The sequence below is a fragment of the Oncorhynchus mykiss genome, chromosome 4 (genome assembly GCF_057628025.1).
Source record: "Oncorhynchus mykiss isolate SJ-2025 chromosome 4, ASM5762802v1, whole genome shotgun sequence".
NCBI lineage: Eukaryota > Metazoa > Chordata > Actinopteri > Salmoniformes > Salmonidae > Oncorhynchus > Oncorhynchus mykiss.
This window is the reverse complement of record NC_143025.1, coordinates 24,831,812-24,845,957: the sequence shown is the minus strand read 5'-3', so window position 1 is coordinate 24,845,957 and position 14,146 is coordinate 24,831,812. Positions and strand designations below refer to the sequence as shown.

General features: G+C 43.0%; 1 protein-coding gene across 14 annotated transcripts in view; it reads left to right on the top strand.

Moving 5' to 3' along the window:
• LOC110521566 (epidermal growth factor receptor substrate 15) overlaps window positions 1-14,146 on the top strand; it is a 33,660-nt gene that overhangs the window by 599 nt on the left and 18,915 nt on the right. For 8 of the 14 annotated variants that reach the window (XM_090231572.1, XM_090231569.1, XM_090231567.1 and 5 more), the window contains exons 2-13: window positions 2,041-2,082; window positions 2,606-2,695; window positions 2,804-2,851; window positions 3,163-3,258; window positions 8,222-8,284; window positions 8,528-8,653; window positions 8,918-8,977; window positions 9,462-9,674; window positions 9,766-9,911; window positions 10,193-10,355; window positions 11,125-11,207; window positions 13,706-13,778. In XM_090231572.1, the coding sequence (XP_090087698.1) occupies window positions 2,041-2,082; window positions 2,606-2,695; window positions 2,804-2,851; window positions 3,163-3,258; window positions 8,222-8,284; window positions 8,528-8,653; window positions 8,918-8,977; window positions 9,462-9,674; window positions 9,766-9,911; window positions 10,193-10,355; window positions 11,125-11,207; window positions 13,706-13,778 (1,203 nt within the window). The remainder of the gene's footprint in view (window positions 1-2,040; window positions 2,083-2,605; window positions 2,696-2,803; window positions 2,852-3,162; window positions 3,259-8,221; window positions 8,285-8,527; window positions 8,654-8,917; window positions 8,978-9,461; window positions 9,675-9,765; window positions 9,912-10,192; window positions 10,356-11,124; window positions 11,208-13,705; window positions 13,779-14,146) is intronic. The other 6 variants (XM_090231573.1, XM_090231568.1, XM_090231566.1 and 3 more) reach the window with 1 other exon arrangement.

Genomic DNA, 14,146 nt, shown 5'->3' with positions numbered 1-14,146 from the left:
TGTTCCCGATGTGTCTTGTTCGACTGTCAAAATGTATTTGCAATAGCAACGTTAGCTAGCGTAGCTAATTATACCAGTTTGCCCTCACAGTAGAATGCTGTGTGAATCAGTCAGCTAGTTTAACATAGCTAGCTAAGTTAGTCTGTTAGCAACATAACGTTAGTTGGCTAGCTAGCTGCAACCCACTAACTACTCGCTGGATTAGTTAACGTTATTGTATTAGGTAGGGGATATAACGTCTGCGTTATGTAGCTAACTTGCAATCCAGTTGTAATAGTTTGCATTGCCAGTGAAAGTTAACTTTGTTAGCTTGCTTTCATCACAGCTAGCTACTGAGAAGAGGAACTAGCCGTCTGATAAGCCTCAGCATATAGGATGGATTGAATGGTTTATACATTTTGAGTGTGGAAATTATTTGCCAGGGCTGTATTGCAATTGACTAAACTAGTAAGTTTGGCTAACATTCTGACTACGGTCAAGGACTGCTATCTGATGATATTGTTATTCTCAGCTAGCTACATATTTTGACTGAATCGTGCTTGCTTTAGCTATACATGTTACTAACTAACGTTAGCTATCTAATTATGCAATGATTTTTGTCTTATAGATTTGACAATTTCTCACTTTTTGCAGTGGCATGTTCTTTACCTGGGCTAAGCTATAGCTGTCCAAAATATATGACTAAACTACACTACAGCTTAGTCAGGTAGCCAAAAGACTGGGGCTTTTAGCTACAGTTTGTGCCATTTCTTGGCAGCTTGTTTATTTTAACGCCTGCTATGTTTGGTTACTTGACAACAGGGCTGTGCATTGGAAGATAAAGGATTGGACAATAAAGTACTTTAGACACACCAGCATAGTATCTGTTGCAGTTTTGTGAAGGGAATGATTGGGAGTGTACACTGCTGTGCAATTAGTCACACAAAGACTGTTTAGGCTACCAACAGTTCCAGGCACAATTATTTGCAAATGAAAATGGGGAGGGCAAGGGGAAAATATAGTGAATAATGATCAGATTATGAATTGACTATTAAAGTAACAGTCAATTAAAACAGCTTTTCAATGAGCTAACTCATATGTTTTATAAAGTATTTCTGAATCAGCATATGCCATTGTAAATTTGCACTTTGTTCAAATTTTACGTTAGCATTTTGTAAAAATACAAAGGAGAAGGTCACATCCAATATTTAGCCTATTCACAGAGAAAGCTCTTACTGGTAGAACACTCCTATTGTGGATGCACCATCAGGAGTCACAGAAAGTGAATGTCAGGAAGTCCAGCTCATGTTTCTTTTTCCAGAAACCAGCATAATATACCCCCCACCCATCCCTTTATTACATTATTTGAGACATTTGTACTTGAACAGAAAATATGCTATAGTGCCTGTCTTTCATATTATCATAGGCAGATAACTGTCTCCTCCTGATCTGATTGTATACGTAGACTAGGCTTAGGCTATTTGTTTTATTCATCGTGTAAAATATGTGTTAGTGTAGGCTACTTCGTTTAGCCTGTTGGTTGGACGAAGCTTTCTACCTTTCAAACAACTTGGTTTCCAGAGGCACGAACACACAGTACTGAAATACACATTGCCAGTCTGTGGATGTATTAGCCTAAATGGCATGCAAACACTGTCTTGGAATTTCATGAAAGAGTAACTGGAAAAGATGCACTGATGATGCAAAATGCTCAGAGTAAATATATTGATTTCCTTGAAAGTTAATAGGCCTATTCCCATCTTTAATGTATTAGCCTTGATTTTTGGCAGCTGCCATGGCAATGGACTACAGCCTTGGCCAGAAGTCAAACAACTTTTAGCAAGTTGGTCTACTGTGAGTGTCCTGTGTTCGAGACAGGGGTCTGGTTATTTAACTAGCTGATGCTTGCACAGACTGAGATGTAGGCTTAGGCCTAGCTTTATTTCATATTTTCTATTCATGAGTCTTATCCTATGCTTTCTACCTTTTGCAGTTTGGTTGATGTAGGCAGTTTTTTTTTATGGTCAGAAAATGTATGTAGTGTTTTATGTCTCTCCACAGCTCTCAAGTGGAAATCCTGTCTATGAAAAATACTATAAACAGGTAAGGTGTCATTTCAAAAGGTATTTTTATGATTTGTTATCGTGAAAAGCCTATGGGTAGATTCCATGATTGTCTTAATGCAGGTAGTACCATGGTTTATAAGCTGAGTAAAAGAGAAGATATCCTTTCGATGGTCTGTCAGGGCTGTTCAGATTAGGGCTCCAGATAGAATTGGAAATGCTGTGCTGCATTAGCTAGCAACTGGCAGAGCTGCACTGAACATGTCTCCAGGCTTTTCTCCACTCTGTGATCTACTCTGTGGAAGAGGAAGCTTCTTTATGAATTTATTATAACTCTTTGCTAATCCTGTCAGTGCAGGCTCAAAGAGGGCTATGTAAAATGGTTAGACACTGCAATGGGAAAATGTTATGGATTAAGGCCTCCCATGATCTCAAAATATTAGCCTATACTCAAGCGTCCCTGTTTGTTCAATGGAATGTGATCTTAAAATTGGCTGGAGATCTGGTGCTTTTACTGGCTAGTTCTTCTTTCTAGTGTTGATTTGTTTTGCCCGGTGGTGTAGGTTGACCCGTCTGGTAGTGGACAGGTGGCAGCTGCTGATGCAGCCTTGTTCCTGAAGAGATCAGGCCTAGCAGACCTTGTCCTGGGCAAGGTAAGATAAGAGGAGACAGCTCATGGCCAGACACCAAGCCATGGAACTTAACCAGTATGCTAGTTTGTGGGAATCTCTGTGACTGATGTCTTTAAAATGTTTTCTTAGGTCTGGGATTTGGCAGATTCAGAACGCAAGGGGTGCCTTAACAAACAGGTAGGCCAACTTTTAGGTAGTAGTTTTCCAATGTCTTGTTAGAAGTATTAAAAGATTCCTTGACTGTAGTAAGGTTCATGACAATACACTTCTGGCTGGTGGGAGCCTTGAGCCTGTAACCGAAAGGTTGCTGGATCGAATCCCCGAGCTCACAATGTAAAAACCCCACTGTTCCTTGGAAGCCCCCCCACCTCTCTGATTGAGATGGGTTGGGTGAAATGCAGAAGACACATTTCAGTTGAATGCATTCAGTTGTCCAACTGACTAGGTATCCCCCTTTCCCTTTCCCTTCTTGTCTTTGCTCCCATCAGCAATTCTTCATTGCTCTCCGGTTGGTGGCCTGTGCCCAAAATGGACTGGAGGTGGCACTCAAGAGTATACATTTGGCAGTTTCTCTTCCAAAGTTTGTGAGTACAATCATCGCTGATGCCAAGACGAAAACCTGTCAACTTTAGCATGCTGACAACTATCTACCGCATTTTCTTTATATCTGAAAGGTATTGCCGGTAACAAAGCCTGTACTTTAATTTCCACCAACTGAGATAGTCATGATTGCGGTATTATGTTTCAAAGTCTTGCCAATGCCTCGGTATGAAACATTGCCTTTCATCTTACCAGCTTTTGCACTCATTAAATCTTGAACATTCTATTATTGTCCGACATCAAACTTGTCCTCGTTAATCACAAAGCTTCACAGAAATGCTTTTAATGCATTTATTCTCTCAATTTAAGTGTGTGTGTATACAGTACCAGTCAAAAGTTAGGACACCTACTTATTCAAGGGTTTGTCTTTATTTGTACTATTTTCTACATTGGAGTAACCCAAAAATTGTTAAACAAATAAAAATATATTTTAAAATAGCCACCCTTTGCTGTGATGACAGCTTTTCACACTCTTGGCATTCTCTCAACCAGCTTCATGAGGTAGTCACCTGGAATGCACTTTAATTAATTTTTATTTTATTTTTTATTTCACCTTTATTTCACCGGGTAGCCTAGTTGAGAACAAGTTCTCATTTGCAACTGCGACCTGGCCAAGATAAAGCAAAGCAGTTCGACACATACAACAACAGAGTTACACATGGAATAAACAAACATGCAATCAATAATACAGTAAAATCTATATACAGCATGTGCAAATGAGGTAGGATAAGAGAGGTAAGGCAATAAATTGGCCATGGTCGTGAAGTAATTACAATATAGCAATTAAACACTGGAATGGTAGAATGTGCAGACAATGAATGTTCAAGTAGAGCTACTGGGATGCAAAGGAGCAAGATAAAGAAATACAGCATGGGGATGAGGTAGATTGGATAGCTTATCTGTAAATAGCCTATGTACAGGTGCAGTGATCTGTGAGCTCCTCTGATAGCTGGTGCTTATAGCTAGTGAGGGAGTTAAGAGTCTCCAGCTTTGGTGATTTTTGCAGTTCCTTCCAGTTATTGGCAGCAGAGAACTGGAAGGAGAGGCGGCCAAAGGAAGATTTGGCTTTGGGGGTGACCAGTGAAATATACCTGCTGGAGCGTGTGCTATGGGTAGGTGCTGCTGTGGTGACCAGTGAGCTGAGATAAGGCGGCGCTTTACCTAGCAGAGACTTGTAGATGACCTGGAGCCAGTCGGTTTGGCGACGAGTATGAAGCGAGGGCCAGCCAACGAGAGGTTGCAGTGGTGGGTAGTGTATGGGGCTTTGGTGACAAAACGGATGGCACTGTGATAGAATGCATCCAATTTACTGAATATGGTATTGGAGGCTTTTTTGTAAATGACATCGCCGAAGTCGAGGATCGGTAGGATGGTCAGTTTTACAAGGGTATGTTTGGCAGCATGAGTGAAAGATGCTTTGTTGTGAAATAGGAAACCGATTCTAGATTTAATTTTGGATTGGAGATGTTTAATGTGAGTCTGGAAGGAGAGTTTACAGTCTAACCAGACACCTAGGTATTTGTAGTTTTCTGCATATTCTAAGTCAGAACCGTCCAGAGTAGTGATGCTGGACGGGTGAGCAGGTGCTGGCAGCGATCGGTTGAAGAGCATGCATTTAGTTTTACTTGCATTTAAGAGCAGTTGGAGGCCACGGAAGGAGTGTTGTATGGCATTGAAGCTCGTTTGGAGGTTAGTTAACACAGTGTCCAAAGAAGGGCCAGAGGTATACAGAATGGTGTCGTCTGCATAGAGGTGGATCAAAGAATCACCCGCAGCAAGAGCGACATTGAGAAAAGAGTCGGCCTGAGAATTTAACCCTGTGGTACCCCCATAGAGACTGCCAGAGGTCAGGACAACAGGTCCTCCGATTTGACACACTGAACTCTGTCTGAGAAGTAATTGGTGAACCAGGCGAGGCAATCATTTGAGAAATCAACGCTGTTGATTCTGCCAAAAATAATGTTGTAATTGGCAGTCGAACGCCTTAGCCAGGTCGATGAATACGGCTGCACAGTATTGTCTCTTATCGATGGTGGTTATGATATCGTTTCGGACCTTGAGCGTGGCTGAGGTGCACCCATGACCAGCTCTGAAACCAGATTGTATAGCAGAGAAGGTACAGTGTGATTCAAAATGGTCGGTAATCTGTTTGTTAACTTGGCTTTCGAAGACCTTAGAAAGGCAGGGTAGAATAGCTATAGGTCTGTAGCAGTTTGGTTCTAGAGTGTCTCCCCCTTTGAAGAGGGGATGACCGCGGCAGCTTTCCAATCTATGGGAGTCTCAGACGATAAGAGAGGTTGAACAGGCTAGTAATAGGGGTTGCAAAAATTTTGGCAGATCATTTTAGAAAGAGAGGGTCCAGATTGTCTAGCCCGGCTGATTTGTAGGGGTCCAGGTTTTGCAGCTCTTTCATAACATCAGCTATCTGGATTTGGGTGAAGGAGAAGTGGGGGGTTTGGGCGAGTTGCTGTGAGGAGCGCAGGGCTGTTGACCGGGGTAGGGGTAGCCAGGTGGAAAGCATGGCCAGCCGTAGATAAATGCTTATTGAAATTCTCAATTATAATGGGTTTATTGGTGGTGACAGGTGTGAATTGTTAAAAGTTAATTTGTGGGATTTCTTTGAGCCAATCAGTTGTTGTGACAAAGTAGGGTTGGTGAACAGAAGATAGCCCTATTTGGTAAAAGACCAAGTCCATATTATGGCAGTAACAGCTCAAACGAAGAGAAACGACAGTCCATTACTTTATGACATGGTCAGTCAATCTGGAAAATTTCAAGGACTTTCAAAGTTTCTTCAAGTGCATGAGGACCGCCACAGGAAAGGAAGACCCAGAGTAACATTTCATTAGTTACCAGACCCATTGAAATTGCAGCTCAAATAAATGCTTCTTTCTTCAAGTAACAGACACATCTCAACATCAGCTGTTCAGAGGAGACTGCGTGAATGAATCAGGCCTTCATGGTCAAATTGCTGCAAAGAATCCACTGCTAAAGGACACTAATAAGAAGAAGAGACTTGCTTGGACCAAGAAACACGAGCAATGGACATTAGACCGGTGGAAATCTGTCCTTTGGTCTGATGAGTCAAAATGAGAGATTTTTGGTTCCAACCACCATGTCTTTGTGAGACACAGAGTCGGTGAACGGAGGATATCCGCATTTGTGGTTCCCACCATGAAGCATGGAGGAGAAAGTGTGATGGTGCTTTGCTGGTGACACAAGGGCTATTTGACCAAGAAGGAGAGTGACGGTGCTGCATCAGATGACCTGGCCTCCACAATCACCTGATCTCAACCCAATTCAGATGGTTTGGGTTGAGTCGGATCACAGAGGGACGGAAAAGCTGCCAACAAGTGTTCCGCATATGTGGGAACTCCTTCAAGACTGTTTGAAAAGCATTCCAGATAAAGCTGGTTGAGAGAATGCCAAGAGTGTGCAAAGCTGTCATCGAGGCAAAGGGTGGCTACTTTGAAGAATCTCAAATATAACATTTTCATTTGTTTGACACTTTTTGTTTTTTTTGGTTACTGCATGATTCCGTATGTGATATTTTATAGTTGTGATGTCTTCTGTATTATTATTCTACAATGTAGAAAATAGTAATAAAAAAAATAAGAAAAACCCTTGAATGAGTAGGTGTGTCCAAATTTTTGACTGGCACTGTATACTGAACAAAAATATAACCGCAACATGTAAAGTGTTGGTCCTATGTTTCATGACCTGAAATAAAAGATCCTTGAAATGTTCCATATGCACAAAAAGCTTATTTGTCAACTTCTGTGCACAAATCTGTTTACACCCCAGTTAGTGAGCATTTCTCCTTTTCCAAGATAATCCATCGACCGGACAGGTGTGGCATATCAAGAAGCTGATTAAACAGCATGATCATTACGACAGTTGAACCTTGTGCTGGAAACAAACATGAAAATGTATGCACTCACTACTGTAAGTCACTCTGGTTAGAGCGTCTGCTAAATGACTAAAATGTAAAAATGCGACAATAATAGACCACTCTAAAATGTGCAGTTTTGTCACACAACACAATGCCACAGATGTCTCAAGTTGAGGGAGCGCAATTGGCATGCTGACTGCAGGAATGTCCACCAGAGCTGTTGCCAGATAATTTAATGTTCATTTCCCTACCATAAGCCACCTCCAACATTGTTTTAGAGGATTTGGCACTATGTCCAACCAGCATCACCACCGCAGACCAAATGTAACTATGCCAACCCAGGACCTCCACATCTGACTTCTTCACCTGTGGGATCGTCTGAGACCAGCCACCCGGACAGCTGATGAAGATGTGTGTTTGCACAACCAAAGAATTTATGCACAAACTGTCTCGGGGAATTATCCTTACTATAAAATGTGTTGGCTTTGATCAGGTCATGGGAATGTAAATGTAGTGTCTCTTTTAATAAACAAAATTAAACACAATTGATTTAATTTGCATGGCACATCCATGTACCCTACAGGCTGACCAGACCAGTAACAGAATTAAACTCAAAATATGCTATTCTATTATTTTGAAAATAAATGTTCGTAGTCTTAATGTTTCTTAAGACCTGCCTAAACACATTCCTAATGGCGTTTGTGTGTGTAATATATCATGTTTTTCATTCAAGTGATTTATCAAAATAGACACCCACCCACATTGGCACAACCCTACTCCCACTCCTCACCGGTGGCAGCATGTGCATGGGATGTATAAAAGACTACTATAATGAGGCAAGAATGTTGTAAAAATCAGACTGTTTTTAAAGGGGATCATGTAAACATTGCCTGAATTTTTGTACATTTTATTATTGTTTTTTTTAAATACACATATACAAAAAAATCCTGTCTTCCCCCTTAAACAAATGTTTGGTTTAGAAGCTAATTTTATACGTTTATGTGCTTTGAGCTGAAAAGGGAACCTTTGTTGATGATGCACCTTTTTCTCCTCAGCAGGACACAAGCAGCCCACTTCTACTTGGGGGAGTGTCCATTGACAGCCCTTGGGTGGTCACGGTGAGGGGAACTTATTACTATTTCTTTAAAAAATGTAGCCTGGTCATTTTGTCCTGATCTCTTTATAACAAAAGCAGAAGCAAAGCGCATCAATGGATGCCACATTTATTTGAATGTTTACTTCATTCAAATCCATTTTTCAAAGCCATGTAAGGGAGTTCTCAACTTTGCAAAATCCACCGGATTCATTTTATCTGAAGTAGAAATTGCTTCAATCATGTACCTATATGTCTATCTTTCCAGACGGAAGAGAAGCTGAAATTTGATGCAGTCTTCGTCAGCCTCTCCCCCGTTAGTGGCATGCTCTCTGGGGAGAAGGTCAAACCAGTGTTGCTGAACTCTAAACTTCCAGTGGACGTACTGGGAAGGGTAAGCAGCATAGCATGTCTACAGGGCTCATAAATAATTAGTTTTGATGGCCGTCAGAGTAAATGCGTATGCCCAATTGCCCACTGGAGGGTGGTCTTGTGTTTTTAAACATAGCCGCTGCTATTTAAAGGCTTGACTGTGTTGTAATTTGTGACATAACATTGATCTGCTTTAAGTCCACGACTGGTCTATTTTACCGACTAGATACATATTATTTGTATTTTTTTGACTTGCTGAATGGACTGAATTCCCTAAATGTTGCAGGTATGGGAACTGAGTGACCTAGACAGAGATGGTATGCTTGACCGAGATGAATTTGCTGTGGTAAGGAATAGATTTATCATTAAAGTGGAAGGAGATGAGGACATTCATGCAGAAGAAATGTAGCCTGTCACTAACAGTCAAATTATTATTATTTTTTACTCTGCCCTTGAGCCCATTTTCTGCATAGCCTTCTCCAGCTTTTATTTATATTTCATCGATATTTGTTTGCACTAATGTACGCTTGGCTTCAAGGCATCCTTGCTTTCTATCAAGGATCCTGTATCTCAAAATGGAGCGCTTTTTGAATCAGGGTTGTGCTATATTTGAAGTTCTCCCATTTTAATGAACTCATGCACTTATGTAATGGCCAGATTTTTGCTGTCAAATCTTTATTATGTGCAAGGAAGAAATGTGGACTGCTGTAGGATTTAGTGTGTGCTTCTCGAATAAAATGAGTTGTTTGTAAATATTGGACTTCCCCGATCTTATATTGAAATGACATGATAGGCAGATTTATAGATGTGTGTCTGTTCTCTTTTATTAGGCCATGTACCTTGTCTACAGAGCTCTGGAGGGGGAGCCCGTGCCCATGTCTCTACCTGCTCCTCTAGTTCCCCCCTCCAAGAGGAAAAAGCCCCCTGTCTCTGTACCCCCAGTGATGCCCCTTATACCCTCGCCCCCCTCCATCAAAGAGAGCCGCTCCTCCCTTTCAGGGTCCAAAACCCTGCCCTCCAAACCAGCCGTGACCCCAGTCACAGTGAGTATAGTATTCATCCCAGCATAAAAGTGGGGCGGCAAGACCTAATCCATATCTATATAGCCATCCTGTCCCCTCTGTCTCTTTTCAGTGGGCTGTATCTCCTCCAGACAAATCCAAGTATGACGAGGTGTTTGCAAAGACCGATCTTGACATGGATGGGATGGTGTCTGGGCCTGAAGTCAGAGATATCTTCTTAAAGACTGGCTTGCCCTCTGCCACACTAGCACACATCTGGTATGATTCAGGGAACAATCTCTTAGATAACATGGGGTGCCTGGCTCTCTGCACTTGAATGTACTAATGAAACAAGGACATTGGTCATACAGGGCTGCTTTCTGGATGCAGAGTAAGCCAATTCTTGGACTAAAAAAAACTTTACATTTTTTTCCATTTAGCAGGACTAGGCTTAATGTGGGTCTGTGAAACCGGCCTGTAGTTTTAGTCAATATTATGCCCATTGCCGGAAGGGTAAATGGATCTTTCTGTTGTGTGATGTGGTAATCTGTGTTCCACAGGGAGCTCTGTGACATTGGGGACATGGGGAAGCTTACCAGGGAACAGTTTGCACTAGCGCTGCATCTAATTAACCAGAAACTGACCACAGGTGTGGACCCACCCCAGAACCTCTCTCCTGAAATGATCCCTCCCTCTGACAGACTGAGCCTAGCAACCAAGCAGGTAACACATTTCTATCATCCTGTACCATTTCATGCCCTCTTAGACATCCAATAATCACAAACTGTTAATATCTTGTTTGAATCGTGTGTATTTCTCTATAAAAGGACTAGGAGTTGTGTATTTTGCTGAATAGGCTACTTGATGGTGATGCAAATTTGAAAACTTGTATTTCCTGACGTTTTACTAATCGTTTCCTTCCCTTCTCCTGTGGTGTGTGGGTTTTTGTGTTCTAGCTTGCTGCTGTGTGTCTCTCTGACCCAGTCTGTGTATGCTGTCTCTTTGCTTTCTTCCTCATGAGTCATGCATTGTACACAAGGTGGGCTCTCCCTCTAGCTGGGGACTCTCCTGAGTGTTAGCTTCACTGTGTCTCCCCCTTAGCTCCTGGCAGTGTCACCCACCCATGTACCCACCTCCTAATATTCCCTACTTACCCTTTTGTTTTTCTCCTAGTTTAATTAGTCATTTTAGTGCCCTCCTTATCCATTTGTGTTTGCATGTAGTTGTGCCTTCAGTGTTAATGCATTTCTTAAAAATCTCCCATCTTTTATGGGTCATTTTGGGATTCTTTCATATTCAGTAAAATGGGTTTGATTATATGGCAACCTTAAATTAGTTGGAGGCTCATATTTACGTTATTCAACATTGTGTTTGCCATTCCGTCGATTTAATGTTTAGACGTTGTGTATATGTTGTAGTGTACGTACAGTATGGTCAGTGACGCGTGTGAATGTAAACAAATCATTTGCTTTGAATGATTTCTCCCCACCAGAGCAACGCAGCAAATCTGGCAGCAGACTTTTCTGCCATCAAGGAACTGGACTCACTCAGCAATGAGATTGTTGACCTACAAAGGTGAGTGTCAATCATCAGAGTTGCAGGGCTCTATGTTGACCAGGGCTCTGTCCACATGTGCGCCTAAGTTGAAAAATGTAGGTGTACACACATGTTGAAGCACCATGAAATATATTTGAGGTAATAAAGCTGGAATCCCACATTTTTTTTCTAGGCCCACTGGTGCTCCTAAATAAAATTTGAGGTTGCACAGCAAAATATTTTGACTCATATTAGAGTCAAATGGTCTCTCTGTAGAGCACTAAGTTGTATTCGTCCATGTACCAAGTGTATTTGAGAGATGGGTTAGTTCCGGCTTTTTGTTTGGGATGAGTTTGTTAGCGTGTTGGAGCATATAACTACCCCTCTCGAAAGTAGGGCTCGCTTTGTCTCACCACATTGGACCATTTCAGGGAATATACACAGTACAGTTGTAATGGTGTCGGTGGAATCTTGTTTAAAGACACCCACACACGTGTTCCCGTTGAAGTGTGTTTTGCTGTTTGATGCCAGAGCACATGGAGGCTGAATAAGGAAGGAGAGGAGAGGAGGGAAGGAGCCTTTTAGCAGGGTCTCCAGAGGTACGCTCTCTGGCTCGTTCGCTCTCTGGCTCTCTGGCTCGTTCGCTCTCTGGCTCTCTGGCTCGTTCGCTCTCTGGCTCGTTCGCTCTCTGGCTCGTTCGCTCTCTGGCTCGTTCGCTCTCTGGCTCTCTGGCTCGTTCGCTCTCTGGCTCTCTGGCTCGTTCGCTCTCTGGCTCGTTCGCTCTCTGGCTCGTTCTCTCTCTGGCTCGTTCGCTCTCTGGCTCGTTCGCTCTCTGCCTCGCCCGGTTCGCTCTGCCTCGCCCGGTTCGCTCGCTCTCTGCCTCGCCCGGTTCGCTATGCCTCGTTCGTTCGCTCTCTGGCTCGCCCGGTTCGCTATGCCTCGTTCGCTCGCTCGCTCTCTGGCTCGCCCGGTTCGCTATGCCTCGTTCGCTCGCTCGCTCTCTGGCTCGCCCGGTTCGCTATGCCTCGTTCGTTCGTTCGCTCTCTGGCTCGCCCGGTTTGCTATGCCTCGTTCTCTGGCTGGCTCGCTCTGTCTGGCTGGCTCGCTCTGGCCCTTTTAACTAGGCAAGTCAGTTTAGAACAAGTTCTTATTTACAATGGTGGCTTTTCCCTCTCTGTTTTGGATTGAGGAAGTACAGACCATATTTTATCACTTGCTTACACATCACATATCTGCCCCACTACAGTCATAACAGCTACATCACAGGGGAAATGAATTTGTTTGTTGTTGTATGACGTCCCTTTTCTGGTAAGTAAAGAGTGAGAAAAGATGTCTGAAAGTAGTAGTCTTCATCAGTGTCTGGATAGCAGGTGTTATTTTTTAACTCTATTATTAGGCTTTAGGCATCAGATTGAGGATAATGTACGGGAAGCTGCAAAGGTGTGTTTTTGGGGATTGCTGTAAGTGTCCACGGCAAGGTGCTGCTGTAAACCTGCGCTTACCTTTTGGAGTGGCCGTGGATGAAGCAATGTATTCTTCAGCTTAGAGCCGGAGGGGTGAGGTGGTCTTTTGATTTAGACTTGCTGTCTGAAACCAGAATTCTGTAATTTTGGGCTGTTAAATTGGGAGAGCTGCTCCTAGGACCATGTAATGACAACAGCTGTCATTTCTGGATGGATACTTGCCAGCCAGGGCATCTAAATTATACAGTCAGTGAAGTCGGTACTCCTGACTCGCACGTCTCCTACCTCACTTCAGCTTCTCTCTGCGCTGGTTCTACTCTCTCTCTCTACATGCGTGGCTGTTGGTTGAAACGAAAGGCGGACAGGTTCATTCTTCATGTTGATCAAAATAACATTATTCATTATATTTGATAATATGAACTGTGGAAATATGAAGGGAAAAGGATAATTGGCATTTTTTCATTCCGTTTAAATTAATTATTTTTTACATTTACTATTTATTCTATTGGCCAGCCTTTTGGCATATTTATGTTCTACTTTGCTAAATGAATGGCTTTGTTATTGTCATTTGATAAGATCCAGGAGAAAGATTTGGACTTGGTAGGAGAGCTGATAACCGAGGCCCCGCCTATTGTGCAAATGTTTCCACTTATCCCCGTCTTCTGCTCCCTCTCCTCTACTTTGTCATCTGACCAGGAAAGGGTTGGGAGGGGTGGATGGGAGGATGAACAGACAGGGAAATGAACAATGGGAGGTATAGAGCTTCATCCCGCCCTTCTCTTCGCTGAATCACTGACACTTCCTCCAGGCAGCCACACACAGTCCTACCCCTCTCTCTCGCCTCATCTGCCAGAACACACGACACACACGCACAGACCCCCTCAAGGCAGTTGTTGCAGGCGTTGGTTGGTCGGTCGGTGTGGTCTGCTACAGTAGGATCAGGATGGTGGTGCAGGGAGTGGAGCTGTCGGCTGGTCAAGATTGTAGAGGTGGTGGTGGGGTGGTAGCCTGGCTGCGGGTGCCCTCGGTCTCCACGGTGATTAAATACTCATGTCTGCTGTGCTGGTCTTCCAGGGAGAAGAGCAATGTGGAACAGGAAATTAAAGAGCAGGAGAAGAGCATCAGAGAAAGGACCAGTGAAGTCCAGGTACAGTGAACGTGCTGCCTGCATGCCTCCCCTGAGCTCTCTCACTGCCCTTATTGTTTCACTTCATTTCATCCACTTGATGACTTTGTACATTTCGATTTTCTACTGGTTTTATAAATACATTTTCTCATGTCAAATCAGTCTACTGTTCAGCTGCTCTTGTTGCATTTGTTAGAGGTAGCCCCTTCTTGAGTCTGTTAGGCTATGGCTGAGCAGCAGAGAAACCAAACATACCCTCCCTGTCTGAGTCAGAGCCGCCTCTATAGTGCACCGTGATTAAATTTTGATGTTGACGATCTCGATTGTGTGAACTGAACTGTAGCCTGAAGCTGTTTAGTTCTTGCTTCAGTGTTACATTTCAACAGAGT